The sequence below is a fragment of the Stegostoma tigrinum genome, chromosome 2 (assembly GCF_030684315.1).
Source record: "Stegostoma tigrinum isolate sSteTig4 chromosome 2, sSteTig4.hap1, whole genome shotgun sequence".
In the NCBI taxonomy this organism is placed as follows: domain Eukaryota; kingdom Metazoa; phylum Chordata; class Chondrichthyes; order Orectolobiformes; family Stegostomatidae; genus Stegostoma; species Stegostoma tigrinum.
Window position 1 is genome coordinate 158,607,622 of NC_081355.1, and position 17,431 is coordinate 158,625,052.

The 17,431-nt window shown below is 48.9% G+C and overlaps 1 protein-coding gene across 1 annotated transcript in view; it reads right to left on the reverse strand.

The window, feature by feature from the left end:
- Positions 1-6,981: 6,981 nt before the first annotated feature.
- The window catches only part of LOC125463021 (NFX1-type zinc finger-containing protein 1-like), an 84,758-nt gene continuing 74,308 nt past the window's right edge, over positions 6,982-17,431 (reverse strand). The window contains exons 11-14 of the mRNA XM_059641155.1: positions 14,734-14,879; positions 11,292-11,402; positions 10,610-10,705; positions 6,982-9,213 (exon numbers count right to left, since the gene is read on the reverse strand). Of these exons, the coding sequence (XP_059497138.1) occupies positions 6,982-9,213; positions 10,610-10,705; positions 11,292-11,402; positions 14,734-14,879 (2,585 nt within the window). The remainder of the gene's footprint in view (positions 9,214-10,609; positions 10,706-11,291; positions 11,403-14,733; positions 14,880-17,431) is intronic.

Consider the following 17,431-nt stretch of genomic DNA (forward strand, 5'->3'; position numbering starts at 1 on the left):
TCCACTCTCCCTAGTTCCCTATCCGTCACTACGCTTCCCTAATGACCTCCTGCAGATTCATTTAACTTGTGGGAAATCTCAAAATGCCACATCGGGGAATAAAGTTGTCTTGATTTTATTCAGCAGATGAGCTCTGCCTTGAAGATTATGGCTCCTTGTTCTGGATCTTTGAATTGCAAGAATTAAGTCTCAATGTATCTAACCCGAGTCAGAACGCTGCATCATTCAAGATGTCAAAACACTCCTGCCCCCAAACAGAAATGTTGGCCTTACCAGCAACACCCACATGCCTTGACTGAATTTTACACAGATGTTCCAAAAAACAGTGTAATAGCTTATAAAACAGTAATTGCTGTAATCCCAGAATTCGAGGAAATACCTCAAAAAAATGAGCAGCTCTTATCTCCACAACTTTTTTCCCATCTTCCATGGGTAATGTGAACATAGCAGATATGGTTAGTAAAGTTTGCAGATGACACCAAACTTGGAGGTGTATTGGACAGCAAGGAAGGTGACCTCAGAGTACAACAGGACCTTGATCAGATGGGCCAATGGGCCGAGGAGTGGCAGATGGAGTTTCATTTAGATATAGGTGAGGTGCTGCATTTTGGAAAGGCAAATCAGGCCAGGACTAATGATAAGGCCCTGGGGAGCGTTGCTGAACAAAGGGACCTTGGAGGACGTGTTCATAGTTCCTTGAAAGTAGAGTTGCAGTTAGGTAGGATAGTGAAGAAGGCATTTATGTGTTTGCCTTTGTTGGTCAGTGCATTGAGTACGGGAGTTGGGAGGTTGTGTCGCATTAGGCCACTATTGGAATACTGTGTGCAATCTGGTCTCCCTGCTATAGGAAGGATGCTGTCAAATTTGAAAGGGTTCAGAAGAGATTGACAAGGATGTTGCCAGGGTTGGAGGGTTTGAGCTACAGGGAGAGGCTGAATGGACTGGGGCTATTTTGCCTGGTTGATCGGATGCTGAGGGGTGACCTTGTAAAAGTTTATAAAATCATGGATAGAGTAAATAGACAAGGTCTTTTCCCTGGGATGGGGAGTCCAAAACTAGAGGGGCATAGACTTAAGGTGACAGGGGAAAGATCTAAAAGGGGCCGAAGGGCAACATTTTCGCACACAGTGTGGTGAGCTGCCAGAGGAAGTAGTGGAGGCTGGTACAGTTACAACATTAAAGGCATCTGGATGAGTAAATGAATAGGAAGATTTAGAGAGATATGGGCCAAATGCTGGCAAATGGGACTAGAATTACTTAGGGTATCTGATCAGCATGAATGAGTTGGACCAAAGGGTCTGTTTCTGTGCTGTATATCTATATGACTCTAAATGTTTTTTCTGACCAAAGCCATAAAACAGAGGGACCTGCTAACTCAAGGGCATAAATCAGGCAGGAACCAGGTGAGAGACTTAATGGGAACTGCAGATGCTGGAGAATCCGAGATAACGAAGCGTGGAGCTGGATGAACACAGCAGGCCAAGCAGCATCAGAGGAGCAGGAAAGCTGACGTTTTGGGCCTAGACCCTTCATCAGAAAATCTAGGCCCGAAACGTCAGCTTTTGTGCTCCTCTGATGCTGCTTGGCCTGCTGTGTTCATCCAACTCCACACCTTGTTATCTCAGAACCAGGTGAAAGGGAATGATACAAAAAACCCTCTTACACAGCAAACTGCTCACATAAATAGCGTACCAACGAAAGCTGAATCCATCACAGATTTTAAAGGTGAGGTCAATAAGGGAGAAAGACAACCTTCTAAACTGATGTCTCTCCATGTTGGAATAGTGCGGGGAAGTAATATTAGATACAACAACCAGGACAGTACAGGAAAAGGCCCTTTGGCCCACCAAGACTGTTTCAACACATCAAATCTTTCTAAACTAAAAACCTTTTGCCTCTAAGCAGTCCATATCCCTCTTTTTTAAAAAAATCTATCTGTGAAGACACCTCTTAAATGTTGCAATTGTAACTGTTTCTACCCCCTCCTCTGGCAGTGCGTTCCAGGCACCTACCGCCACCCATGTAAAAAAACTTGCCTCTCACATCTCCTTTAAACTTCCTCCCTTTTGTTTCAAACTTTTACGGGCAGTCCACAGGTTGCACACGGTTTCCGTTCTGGAATCTGTTCGCAAGTTGGCTTGTACACAAGTCAGAACACAATGCGTGACAACACGAAGCAGCTGTTCACGGGTACGGGAGGAGTTTGTATGTCACGCCCCTGTATGGGATCACATTTGAAAGTTGGATGATCATAAATCAGTGAAGTGTGGAGCTGGATGAACACAGCAGGCCAAGCAGCATCTCAGGAGCACAAAAGCTGACATTTCAGGACTAGACCCTTCGTCAGAGACCTATCTTATTTTCTCTCCATCTTCAGTCCACCTCCCCCTCTCTCCCTATTTTTTCCAGAACCCTCTCCCCATCCCCCTTTCTGATGAAGGATCTAGGCCCGAAATGTCAGCTTTTGTGCTCCTGAGATGCTGCTGGGCCTGCTGTGTTCATCCAGCTTCACACTTTGTTATCTTGGATTCTCCAGCATCTGCAGTTCCCATTATCTCTGATCATAAATCAGTGAACCCCTGTTATAGCTTTCAAGTAGGAATTAGATATTGTTCTTAGGGCATAGAGGAGAAACTGATCATTGGCTTCAGAAAGAAAGGAGATCATACTCCCATCTACATCAACGGAACTGAGGTTGAGAGGGGCAGCATCAAGTTCCTTGGAGTGAGGATAACCGACGACATGTCCTGGACTTCTCACGTAGATGCGAGAGTCAAGGAGGCACAACAACACCTCTTCTCCCTCAGGTGGCTCAGGAAATTTGGGATGTCCATAAGCTCCCTCACCAACTTCTATAGATGCACCATTGAAAGCAAACTGTCCAGGTGCATAACAGCCTGGTAGGGCAACTGCTCTGCCCAGGACCATCACGGAAGCCAACCTTCCATCCATGGATAATGGGAACTGCAGATGCTGGAGAATCCAAGATAACAAAGTGTGGGGCTGGATGAACACAGCAGGCCAAGCAGCATCTCAGGAGCACAAAAGCTGACGTTTCGGGCCTAGACCCTTCATTAGAATGGACTCCATTTACGTGGCTTGCTGCCACTGAAAAGCGGCCAACATCGTCAGAGACCCATCATACCGCAGTAATGACCTCCTACAGCCTCGACCATCAGGCCAAAGATGCAGAATCCTGAACACATGCACACGCAAGTTGAGGAACAGCTTCTTTGCAGCCGTCATCAGACTGAAGAATGGATTCTCTAGTCTCAAGTAATACTGATCTTGCTAACATTGCTCGTGCCTCGCGCACACCCTGTGCAATGTAACCCGTATGCCTCTGCCTTAAGTTTTTTCGATCGGTAGGTCCTTGCTTACTACGACCTGCCTGTACTGCACCTAAACAAAGGCTTTCACTGTACTTCAGTACATGTGACATTAAATCAATCAAGTGGGAACAGATACTGATTTGGATAATCAACCCCAATTATATTGAATGGCCTACTCCTGCTATCTGTTTCTATGTCTGTAATGGGTACCATCCTGAAGGAGGTGTAGGAGCTGATAGGTGGTTGGATGTGTTCATAGGTCATTACAGAATAGGTAGACAGCACAGTAAGTAAAACATACAGTATCCTCAGCTTTATTCATAGGGTTGTAGAGTACAAGAGCAGGGAGATGATGTCAAAATTGTACAATTTGCTCAAGTATGAGATATAAAGAGATGCCAGAAAAACTTGGATTGTTTTCTCTGGAGCAGCAGAGGCTAAAAGGAGACTTGATAGAAATCTATAAAAGTACGAGATGCATTGATGGGGTTAAAGGTCAGAATCTTTTTTCCCAGTGTTGCAATGTCTAACGTCAGGGGGCATGCATTTAAGGTGAAGGGAGTAAAGCTCAAAGGAGATGTGGGGGGAAAGTTGTTTACTTATAGAGTGGTAGGAATACGGAACATGCGGCCAGGGGTGGTGGTGGAGGCAATTATGATAGGGGTGTTAAAGGGCTTCTAGATAAACATATGAATGTGCAAGGAATGGAGGGTTATGGACCAGGGGAGACAGAAGGGATTAGTTTGGCACAACACTGTGGGCCCAAGGGTCTGTTCCTGTGCTGTACTGTTCTATGTTCTATGGTCAAGGACATTCGGGCTCGGATCTTTGGGTAAACATCCTCCAAGGCAGGCTTCGGGATACAAAACAACGCAAAATCGCTCAGCAGAAGCTGATAGCTAAGTTCAGTACCCACGAGGGCGGCCTCGTCCGGGAGCTTGGGTTCCTGTCACACTACAGGTAATCCCACCGCACTATACACTCTCACACACTGATACATACACACAGACACTCTCTCTCACACAGATCCTCTCCCTCTCTGTTTCTCACAAACACACACGTGAATCTGTGGGGTGAATTTGTATTTGCAGATACATTCTATTTTGTTCAAAAAGCACACAGTTTATAGAGTCAGTCAATGTGGCATCTTATAAATTCCTACTTTAGAAATAAAACTAGTCTGACTCCAAACCTAAACACAAATAAATTCTAAACAAGGCCTCACATCTATCATGCATTGTCTGACCTAAAATGTCACCTCATCTTTATACTGATAAAACCTTTAGTTCTCTCAGGACAGTGATTTGAAAGGGATTTGGGGATTTACATATACGTATTAATTAATTAAAACCTTCTAGCTGATTAAAGATTTAACAACATCTTAGGTATGTTTAGTACATCCTCATCAGTGGTGTGACCCGTTGATCTATTACCTACAAATTCTGTCTCTGGTACTATCTCTGTCACTAAACTGGAGGAGGAGTGAGGCTTTGAAAGTTTGTGTTTTCGAATAAACCTGTTGGACTATAACCTGGTTTCATGTGATTTGCGACCTTGTCCACCCCAGTCCAACACTAGCACCTCCACATCACGGCTAAGATACCCTTCAGATCTCAGCTGGAGTACTGTATACAATTGTGGGCACCACACTTTGGGAAAGGATGAAAGAACAATGAGAAAGGATGGTTCTAGGGATTGCACCGCTCCAGTGGGCTGCCTGGTCTCCTGTCCTGTGCTCTAAGTTTAAATAACCAAAAGTGTGTTCTGGGACATCCTCATACCTAAAGCTTAACACTCACTACCCACACACTGACTCAGTCATCGGAGGTCGCAAGCAATCACAAAATGAAAAGAAGACAAGAACAGGAAATGTTGCGGAGATTCAGTTCTGTTTATTAGACACCAGTTGAAGGTAGAAGGTGTCCCGCAGTCTTTGCAGAGCTAGAATTTCCAATCTTCCTCCTGTGAACAGTCAGCTTCGTTCACTTTGCTTTCGGACACTGAGTTGGGAAAATGGGAATAGTGGTAACACCGTGTCTCTACATAGCCACATAAATCAATCATTCTTGAGGGTAACTAGGGTTTGGCACTGACTGTTGGCTGCATCAGCAAACTTCACATCCCATAAATAAATCAAAGCGGATGAGACCATGGCCAGATCATGAGATGGAGCCACATTAATGAAGAGATGAATAACTCTTGGAATGTATGAGATATTGTACTTTGGCCCTCTTTACTAACTCACTCACAAGTGGTCTGTATTTAGTGTACTGCATTTCCATTCACTCACTTATAAAACTGCGTTAAACATCCCTTCCAACCCCTTACTCTTATTTACACCTTCCAATTCTTACTGACACATGCTCCAAGCAGTGTTTCGACCTGTTTCTGAATCAAAGGTTACCCCTGAATAAGTCTTAATACCATAACCTACTCAGAACCGTGCTATCCCGCCGTCATGTCTCCATAACTCACTTGAAACTATGGAAAGATTATAATATTAATTAGCCCTTAGCAACTGTCTCTCGGGACCTGAACGGATTGCAGAACATCAAACAGTTTTCTCTACTAATGTGTACTTTTTAAATACATATTAAATAGGGCCGCTACCCCCTGAAGAAACTTACAATCGACACAGTGCCCCTGTGAAACTGCATAAATGAACATGCAAAAACTGGGGGAGATAACAAGGTGTGGGGCTGGATGAACACAGCAGGCCAAGCAGCACCAGAGGAGCACAAAAGCTGACGTTTCAGGCCTACACCCTTCTTCAGAAAAGGGGTGAAAGGTGAAATTTCTGATGAAGGGTCTAGGCCTGAAACGCCAGCTTTCCTGCTCCTCTGATGGTGTTCGGCCGGCTGTGTTCATCCCGCTCCAACACCGTGTTATCTCGGATTCTCCAGCATCTGCAGTTCCTATTATCTCAAAAGCTGTGGGAGATCAGTTTGGTCTTCTCTACACTTTTATTTAGTACACGTATAATTTCTCACTTATTTGGATCATATAGATCTAGTATTTTCACCAACATGACTAACTTTAAAGACAAAAGGGCTTAAACCTCTTAATTATGCAAGCTCAGGCCTGACAAATATTCTAATCCCATCAGGAGTAAGAGCAAGTGCTTAAGCCATCTCCTGCTTCCCCAGATGTCACCCAAACTTGTGTACATTAGGCACAACTATGTGATACCATAATCCTAAAATGTTAATGTGTGTAAAATCTGTGTATAAAAGAGGCTACTGTAAAACTGTGGATCCCATTTCCACTTTGAACTGAGCTACTGCAGATGCTCAGTAATGAGGCTATTTTTACCACTGATCTTGGTTATTAGTGAACATGATCCCACATTGAAGTACACCATTGATCTTCAGCCAAGCAGTCGACATGGAATCTTTAGCATTCAGCTGTAAGTGCTGATAGAATATCAGTTCAATATCTCCTACAAACGTGACACCTTCAACAATGCAGCACTCCCTCAGTACAGTGCCAGGGTATGTCAGCCTAGACCACGGGTCAAATCCTTTAATCGGGGCTCGAGCTCACACTGCCTCGGCTCTGAAGTACCATGGAGGCTACGCACTGGCACTAACTGTCCCTTCAGCAATGGGAGACATCACTGAGTTTGGGGGGGGGGGGGGGGGGCGGGGTTTCACTCTCCACCCATCGTCAGCACACACTCCAGGCATTCCTCGCGGTCCCCTGGCTGTCCACACTCTTCCACAGTGTACAGGTGGCCTTTTGGGCACTGATACCAGTCTCGCCTCACGACATCCTCGGGCATCGAGAGCCGCTCAGCTCTGGAGAGCCACAGCTCCATGCCGGGGTAGCTTCCCGCCATCTTCTCCATGGCTCCTTTCAGCCGCAGCTCTGTCGCCTCCGTCAGTTTCCCAGCCAGGTCCCTGAGGAGGGGGGCAATAGCCTTTGCCACCTCCTGCGCCCGTCCCTTGCTGCCTTCCTCCTCCTCCTCACAATGACGCAGCAGCCTCTTCAGGTCGGCCAGGTAGGAAATCCTGGCAACTTCGTTCCTGCATTCGCTCAGCTGCTGATGGGTGAAAGGTACCACCTTGGTATCGAGCCAGCAGTCCACCTTGGTTAGCATGATGTCCAGGCTCAGCTGGTCCTCTGGTGGGCACGCTCTCACCAGCTTCCTGACTGTGTCTAGGAACTGGAAGATGCCGAGAGCTCGCCCCAAGGCCTGCAGCTCCGGCAGTGTCTGCAAAGCCTCCACCTTCTTGCGAATGTTATACCTCTGCTCCTTGTATTGCTGGTTAATGGAGGCTGCAATAATGCTATCCGTCAGCTGCTTCTTCATCTCCCCCACTTCAGCTGGGCTTCCCAGGACAATGGTTTTCATTTGGTTGATGCCACGCCACCTTCTCTTGATGGCGTTGGCGTAGCGCCCGTGCCAGCGGATGGGGGTCTCGCACTTGGGGCAAGCCTCCGGGCAGAGGGGCCGAGGGCCCTCGTCCACCAGGCGGTCCAGGCCGCCAGCCTCCAGGACATGGCCACAGTCCTCCAGCAACACAAAGCGGGTACCGGGGTCGCCCTCCGAGCCGAAGAAAGGGGAGGTCAGTTCCTCCAGGTGGCAGGTGCGGCACAGGGAGGGGCACGGCTCTCCACACAGCCCAACACAGGGGTGCCCGCAGGGGAGCAGGCGGTCGCAGGGAAGGCTGCACCGGGGGCGGTCACACTCCTCCCAGCAGGCCCTGCTGCACTGGTGGTGCCGGCACTTCCAGGGGCATGGCTGCAGGCATGGCTCGCAGGTCTCGCTGCATCTCCTCTGGCAGGTGCCATGCCAGCACCTGTTACTGCAGGACAGGGGACAGGGTGGGCAGCTATCGGCACAGGGCCCCTTGCACTGGTGACCGCAGAGGAGGGGCCGGCCGCATTTCCTCCTGCAGCCTTGGTGCAGCTTGCCCTGCAGGCAGTTAGCGCAGGTGCCCGCGCAGGGGTGCCCGCATTGCAGCGTCTCTGAGCACTTGGCAGGGCACGGCAGCTCGGAGCAGTCCTCGCTGCAGAGCTGCTGGCACTGGTGCCCACACTCCAGGAGCCTGGCGCAGGGCTGCCGGCAGGGCGTGGCCCCCGGAGGAAGCCCGCACTCTACCCGCTGCACATGCCCACAATCTGGCACCACCTTCTCCACCACCTCCTTGCAGGGGCCGCAGGCCTCCCCGCAGCGCTTGAGGCACCTGTGCCCTCTCTCGCAGAGCGGTCGCCCGCAGAGCTCCTTGCAGCGGTTGTGCCGCTGGCCCGGCCGGTGAAAGTGGCAGCGCCGGCGGCAGCAGTGGCCACAGCTCAGGAGGGCACCGCAGGGAGCACTGCACGTCCATTCGGGGGAGCGGTGAAACCCCTCTGGGGTCTCGACGACGATGTGCTTCGCTGGGTGGTTCGGGCAGGGCGCGGGAAGGCCCTTCCCCGTCAGGCCCTTGGCCTTCAGCAGCCGAAGGACTGATTCCCAGAGCTTCCGCTCGGGGCCCTGCAGCAGCTTCTGGAAGTTGCCCATGCAGTAGAAACCCATTTTGGCTCTGGAAAAGGCCACACACAGATGGTTCTTGTCCCCCGGGACGTCAGGGCTCTCCTCCCAGTTACTGCGGACCAGCGACAGGAGGACTATGTCGCTCTCCTTACCCTGGAAGTCATTGATAGCCTTGATGGAGATAGAGGCCATGCCATGGTCCCGGGCCACGGTGCGCATCCTCCACATCTGGGCCATGTAAGGGGTTAGGATAGTGAGCTGCTCCTCCCTATATCCCTGCTGCAGCAGGTAATGGCACAACCTCACCAGGAACTGGGCCTCATGTTCATTGCTGTAGCTTCCAGCTTGGGTGCACTGATCCTCGTCCACCTGATGATCAATGAAGAAGATATTTGTCACCAGGCCCTGGGGAGAAATCAGGAGAGACGCACAGAGTCAGGACCCAAGTCACATTCTGAAACTGAGTAAGTAACAGTGGCCGAGTGCTGATGCCCAGTGAGCCAGTGGATCAGGGATAATGGGAACTGCAGATGCTGGAGAATCCGAGATAACAAAGTGTGGAGCTGGATGAACACAGCAGGCCAAGCAGCATCTCAAGAGCACAAAAGCTGACGTTTCGGGCCGAGACCCTTCATCAGAAAAGGGATGGGGAGAGGGTCGAAACATCAGCTTTTGTGCTCCTGAGATGCTGCTTGGCCTGCTGTGTTCATCCAGCTCCACACTTTGTTATCCCGGATTCTCCAGCATCTGCAGTTCCCATTATCACTGATCACAATTTTAACTTCACTGTGAAGCCTCTTCCAGGGATGCCTAACCTGAAGAAGTTACCCTCCTCCCTCCGGACCAACCTCAGGGAATCTCTCTCCCACTGCAACTCTCTTATATCCATCTTCGGTCCGCCTCCCTCTCTCTCCCTATTTATTCCAGAACCCTCACCCCATCCCCCTCCCTGATGAAGGGTCTGGGCCCAAAACGTCAGCTTTTGTGCTCCTGAGATGCTGCTTGGCCTGCTGTGTTCATCCAGCCTCACACTTTGTTATCAGTGGATCAGGGAAATGCTTTTTTCAAAATGCGTTCACAGAATATGGGCAGCACTGACTGGGCCAGCAATCGCTGCCTGTCTCCATCTGCCCTTGAAAAGGTGATGGGGAATCTGCATTCTTGAACTGCTGCAGGTTATTTCTGCTCAACGGGCACAGGTTCAAATCCCAAACAGCAACCATGGGCACTCAAACGCAGTTACTAATCGATTGTTGTAAAAATCTGCTGGTCCCCTAATGTCCTTGAGGGAAGGTAATCTACCATCCTTGCCTGGTCTGGCCTGCATGTGACTCCAGACCCACAGCAATACCACCATTTGAAACGGGTCCAACAAGATAAATCAGTTCCAGGGCAATTAGGGATGGGCAACTAACGGCCAGTGAGAAATGGCCATGATCAAATTAAGAAAACCTCCCCCACCCAAGCCTAACACTAACCCCTAATCCCTCGTCCCTTCTCCCCGGCTGAAGGTAAACTATTTAACTGTGGGGGCCATCACATTCAGTCATGAACCTGTCTTTTCCATTGGTCAACCTGTGATCCACAAGCCAACTGGCCCAACCCTAAAGATGGAGAGGATGGTGTGGACAGTGGTGCTCCCCTTCAGCTGCCACCCTTGTCCTCATCCACAGGGCAAAGGAAAGGAACCCTGTGCAGAGTGATTACTTGGACAACTCTGTAAAGGGCTGGATTAGACATGGTGGGCCAAATAGCTTCCATGTATTGTGTCACAGTGGCCGGTTCCCACAGGGATTCTCACCTTGATATCTTCATAAACTAATACTGAGCTGTGGTCTTCAAGGCTGGAGTAGAAAGTTGGGACCAACAACTGGGAGATTTCAGGTCTCATTCGGTGCTGGAGACAAACAGAAAAGAATTATCAAATCCCTACAGTGTGGAAGCAGACCATCCAGCCCATCGAGCCCACCCCAATCCTCCCACATAGACCCACCCTCCCAATCTTATCCCTGCATTTTCCCATGGCTAATCCACCTAGATTTCACATCCCTGGACACCATGTGGCAATTTAGCACAGCCGACCCACCAAACCTGTGCACCTTCGGACTGTGGGAGGAAACCCACACAGACACGAGGAGAATGTCAGCGTGGAGTTTGCACGGTCGCCTGAGGTGGGGATCGAACCCAGGTCCTTGACGCTGTGGGTCTGTAGTGCTAACTGCTGAGCCGCTGGGTTCCTGTAGGTTAGCACAGCTGGTAACAGGACACTGCTGAGGTTTCTCAGTCAATGCTACCATCTCTGCTGGTGATGCAGTATGTTTGTGCATGTCTGTACACGTGTATATGTCCATGTACATGTGTGTGTGTTTACATGTGTCTGTAGGTGCATGTATATCGTATGAGTGAATGCACGGCTGTTTGTGAGTGCGTACGTGTGTGAGTGGACCCCAGCCCCTGATGATCTGGGAGTCTTGCTCCCGTACCTGATGAGTCAGCCGCACATGTGGAATCTTGTTTCTAACCATCCGCTCAAACAGGGACACATCCAGATGGTACTGAGAGCCCATGGTGTGATCTGTTAACTTCGGCCTGAGCTGCACGAGATAAAACAACGGGAGAAAATGATGTGGACATGGTACTCTGATCCTAAGTGACATGCAACAGCCAACGATAGTTTCACAGTCACTATTACAGAGACTAGTTTTCAATTCTAGAGTTATAAACTGAACTCATTCATACATCAAATATAGCCATGTTCGGAGCATTAGCCTGAGTCTGAAGATTACTAGTCCCAGTGTCATTCCCACTAGACCACCTTCGCCTTTCCTCATTCCAATGCCACTCGGCTGCGCTGAAACTCTTCCTTTATTCATTCATGGGATGAAGGTGTTGTTGACCAGGCAGCATTCATCGCCCATCCCAAACCTCCCAGAGGGCAGTTCAGAGTCAACCACATTGCTGTGGGTCTGGAGTCACATGTAGACCAGGCCAGGTAAGAATGGCAGTTTCCTTCCCTAAAGGACATTAGTGAACCAGATGGGTTTTTCCCCAACAATTGACAATGGATTCATGGTCATCATTAGACCCTTAATTCCAGATATTTATTGAATTCACATTCTTCCATCTCCTGTGGTGGGATTCGAACACAGGTCCCCAGAACATTACCTGGGTCTCCGGATTAACAGTCCAGTGATAATACCACTAGGCCATTGCCGTCCCAATGCTGTAATTGACTGCAATGGTTTATGAAGGCACCTCATCTCACCTTCTCAAGGGCAATTAGGGACAGGCAATAACTGCTGACCTAGCCACCAACACCCCAATGAAGTTTTTTTATTCATTCACTCATGGGACTTGGTGGGTATGGGGAGGGGGTGCTGGGGTCAGTGGCTGGGCCCAGTATTCATTACCTGTCCCCAGTTGCCCCTTTGGAAGATAGTGGTGAGACGCCTTCAGGACTGACAAAGGGTTTCGGCCCGAAATGTTGACTTTCCTGCTCCTCGGGTGCTGTCTGACCTGCTGGGCTTTTCCAGATCGACAGCCCTTGACAAAAACAAATGGTGATGCTTCGTGTGTTGATTAGTGTTCGAGCAGGCTCAAGCAGCAGTGGCTGTTGGAGGGAAATCCTTGGAGTACCGATGGCCTCTCTGGAACCAATTGAGAAACACTGAAGATAGGAGCAGGAGAAGGCCATTCAGCCCCATGAGCCTGCTCTGCCACTCAAAATGAACACTGAGGTCTCCCCCTCACCATATCCCATGACGCCTTCAGCCACAAGGGCTATATCTACCTTCTCCTTGAAAGCACAGACTCAACCACTTTCTGTGTTAGCCAATTCCACAGGCTCACCACTGTCTGAGTGAAGACATTTCTTCTCAACTCAGTCCTAAGCAGAATTACCAATTATCAATAAATGATGGCTCCTGGTTCTGGACTCCTCCACCATTGGGAACATAACTTCCTGTCTAGTTCTGTTAAAATTTGTAGGTTTCTATGAGATTCTCCCTTCATTCTTCTAAACTCCAGTGTGTAAAACCCCAACTGACTCAATCTCCTCTCGTACGTCAGTGCTGGCATTCTGGGAATCTACCTGGGAAACCTTCACTGTACTCTCTCTGTAGCAACAGCATCCTTCCTACTGCACACAATATTTCAGGTGGGACCTCAAGAACATCCTGGATCATTGCAGCAAGTCACCCTTGTTCCTGTACACGAATCCTCTCACTATGAATGCCAACATACAGTCAACGGCAGGACCCTGAGGAGCATTGATATACAGAGGGGTCTTAGGGTGCAAATTCATAGCTCCCTGAAAGTGGCAACACAAGTGGATTAGGGGGTAAAGGCAGCGTAAGGCATGTTTGTCTTCATCAATCAGGGTAATGAGCATAAAATGATCTGCATAAAACTTTAGACAGGCCACATTTGGAGCACTGCGTGCAGTTCTGCTCCCTACACTACAGGAAGAGGTAGAGGCTTTAGAGAGGGTGCAAAACAGGTTTACCAGGTTCAAAAACAGAAGTTGCTGGAAAAGCTCAGCAGATTGGCTGGAAGAAAGAAAATCAGAGTTAACATTTTGGGCTGGGTGACCCTTCCTCAAAACTGACAGTAGCTGGGAAAAATGTCGGTTTATACGCGGGAAATAGGGAGGGAGATGGGGTGGGGAGTTATTGATGAAATACCAGGAGTGACAGCGAAATTAATGTCACTGAACAGGACACTGCCTGGATTGGGGTGTATTAGCCATAAGGAGAGGTTGGAGAAACTTGGATTGTTTTCGCAAGAGCATTTCAGGCCAAGGAGCAATATGATGGAAGTATATAAAATTAGAAGAGGCATTAACAGTGTGGATAATCAGTGTCTTCCCTGGTGTGGAAATGTCAAATACTAGGGAGCATAGGCTTAAGGTGACAAGGCAGAAATTTAAGGGAAGTATGCAAGGACAGTTCTTTTCTCCCCCCTACAGAGACTAGTAAGTGCCTGAAACTTAATGGTTTCTTTCTTAAATATAGTGTTATATGACTTAATGATTAATAGATGACAGTCATTCCCGGATCATTTCTCACGGCAATGTCTTTACCAATCAGTAGATCTGTCTGGTTTAAATTTAAACACACTCTGGCAGTTAACTATGAATCATCATTAACTGCTGTATGCTCCATGGAAACATCACTAGCAATCAGAACGAGCACTGTTCTTTCATACAGTCTTAATGTTGTTTTCTCTTTACATTGGTATTTCTTGCAAAGTGTCCTTAGGAGCACACAATGAAAATCTTCTACAAAACGACTCTTTTTTCACAAAGATCATTGATGTAAATTGTGACCCTCCTTCTGCCAGACAGAGAGGGGAATCTCTCACTGGATCCCAATGAGGGCATATGGATTCTCTCACTGGATCCCAATGGGGGTATAAGGAATCTCTCACTAGATCCCAATGAAAGCATGAGAAATATCTTACTGGATTCCAATGACAGCATGACGAACATCTCATGGGTCCCAATGACAGCATGAGGAACATCTCACTGGATCTCAATGAGAGCGTGTGGAATCTCTCACTGGATCCCAATGAAAGCATGAGGAATCTCTCTCTGATTCCCAATGAGAGTGTGTGGAATGTCTCACGGGATCCCAATGACAGGATGAGTAATATCTCACTGGATCCCATTGACAGCATGAGGAATCTCAATGGGTCCCATTGGGAGAGTGAGAAAAATGTACTTTGATCCCAACGAGATAGCAATCAGAAATCTACCAGATCCCAATGAGGCAGCAAGAAAATCCAACTGGATCCCAATGAGATAGCAAACAAACCAACACTGGATCCTAATGAGAGGGCACGAGAGAAATGGCACTGGATCCCAACGAGATTTAGTGATGAAAATGGCAGAGGATCCCAGGCCTTTCCATTACACATGACCTTTACCTGCTTGTAATCACCAATCATGATGAGGTGTTGACAAGATGGAGTCAGGGCAGCAACGATGTGGGCTTCCAACACCTCAGCCGCATCTTCAACCAGAACGATCCGGGACCCAACCTTCTGCAGCAGGGTCCGGTATTTGGCAGCTCCTGCAAATTAGGGGCAACACATAAGGTAAAGCCCTGGGCACAGGCGCAAGCAGGGAGTGTACAACAACCTTCATTGGTGTAGCATCTTTAGCATCACAAAACACATTGTGGTTAACTATTTAGTCGTCGTCCACAGTGATCCGGCAGGCTACTGCGTTGCATCAAATTCTGGCAGAACAGTTCCGAAGAAGAGTCATTCCAGACTCAAAACGTTAACAAAAACCGAAAGAACTGCGGATGCTGTAAATCAGGAACAAAAGCAGACGTTGCTGGAAAAGCCCAGCAGGATTGGCAGCATCCATGCAGAAAAAAATCTGAGGAAAGGTCACCGGACCCGAAACTTTAACTCTGGTTTTCCTTTTGCGCAGACGCTGCCAGACCCGCTGAGCTTTTCTAGCAAAAACTGTTTTTAAACAGCAAAACTTTAACTTTTGTTTCTCCCCCAAACCACCAACCCAAGTTTCTGAGATAACAAAGTGTGGAGCTAAATGAACACAGCAGGCCAAGCAGCATCTCAGGAGCACAAAAACTGACGTTTCGGGCCTAGACCCTTCATCAGAGAGGGGGATGGGGAAGGGGTCCTGAGATGGACCGAAGATGGAAAGAGGAGAAGATAGGTGGTGAGGAGACCCAGGCTTTTGAAGCATTTTCTTGAAGGAGGGGAGATATATTTCCAAATTGACAGCTCTATAACATACAGTGCCACTGGGTCAAAATCCGAGCAGTCCCTCCCCTATTAGTGCTGCGGGAGTGTCTTGATAGCACATGGACTGCAGCGATTTAAAAAGGCAGCTCACCACCACCTTCACAAGGGCAATTCGGGATGGGCGATAAACGCTGGGCCCAGCCAGCAACACCCCACATCCCATTCTAAAAAAAAATTAAGGCTTTTGTTTGTAATTTATGTAAGTGATTTGAATGAGAATATGGAAGGCGCGGTTACTAAGTTGGCGGACAACATCAAAATTGGCATAGTAAACAGTGGAGAAGGTTTTCAAAGATTACAAAGTGATCCTGATTACATGGGTCAATGGGCTGAAAAACAGCAGATGGAGTTCAATCTGGATATCACATTTTGGTTCAGCAAACAAGGGCAGGCTTATACAATTAAGTGTAGGGCCTTGGAGAGTGGTGTATAACAGAGGGGCTGAGGAACGTAAGTATATAGTTCTTTGAAGTTTGTGCCACATGTAGACAGGGTGGTTAAAAAGGCATTTGGCTCGCACACCTTCATTGTTCCACCTTTTGAGTACAGGAGTTGGGACATTGTGTTGAGGTTGTACAGGACTTTGGTGAGACCTCTTCTGGAATTCTGCATCCATTTCTGGTTGCCCAGTTATAGGGAAGATATTAATAAGCTGACGAGGGTTCAGAAGAGATTTATCAGAATGTTGATGGGTATGGAAGGTTTTTTTTAAAATTCATTAACGGGAAGAGTGCTTCGCTGGCTCGGCAGTGTTTATTATCCATCCCTAATTGCCCAGAGGGCAGTTCACAGTCAACCACAGTGCTGTGGGTCTGGAGTCACATGCAGACTAGACCAGGTAAGGATGGCAGTTTCCTTCCCTGAAGGACTTTAGTGACCCAGATGGCTTTTTTCTGGCAATCACCAATGGATTCATGGTCATCATTAGATTCTTAATTCCAGACAATTATTAAATTCAAATTCCCACAGTGCCGCATTCCCGCAGCACTGACCCTCCGACAGTGCGGCGCTCCCTCAGCACAGACCCTCCGACAGTGCCCGCTCCCTCAGCACAGACCCTCCAACAGTGCCCGCTCCCTCAGCACAGACCCTCCGACAGTGCGGCGCTCCCTCAGCACTGACCCTCCGACAGTGCGGCGTTCCCTCAGCACTGACCCTCTGACAGTGTGGCGCTCCCTCAGCACTGACCCTCTGACAGTGTGGCGCTCCCTCAGCACTGACCCTCCGACAGTGCGGCGCTCCCTCAGCACTGACCCTCCGACAGTGCGGCGCTCCCTCAGCACTGACCCTCCGACAGTGCGGCGCTCCCTCAGCACTGACCCTCCGACAGTGCGGCGCTCCCTCAGCACTGACCCTCCGACAGTGCCTGCTCCCTCAGCACTGGCCCTCCGACAGTGCGGCGCTCCCTCAGCACTGACCCTCCGACAGTGCCCGCTCCCTCAGCACTGACCCTCCGACAGTGCGACGCTCCCTCAGCACTGACCCTCCGACAGTGCGGCGCTCCCTCAGCACTGACCATCCGACAGTGCCCGCTCCCTCAGCACTGACCCTCCGACAGTGCAGCGTTCCATAAGCACTGACCCTCTGACAGTGCAGCACTCCCTCAGCACTGACCCCTTGACAGTGCGGTGCTCCCTCAGCACTGACCCTCCGACAGTGCGGCGTTCCCTCAGTGTTTGAATCATCTGCCATGGGAGGATTCGAACCCAGATCCTCAGAATGTTACAGGGCTGGGAAATGCTACACCTGCCCCCACACCTCCTCGCTCACCCCTATCCCAGGCCCCAAGATGACTTTCCATATTAAACAGAGGTTCACCTGCACATCTGCCAATGTGGTATACTGC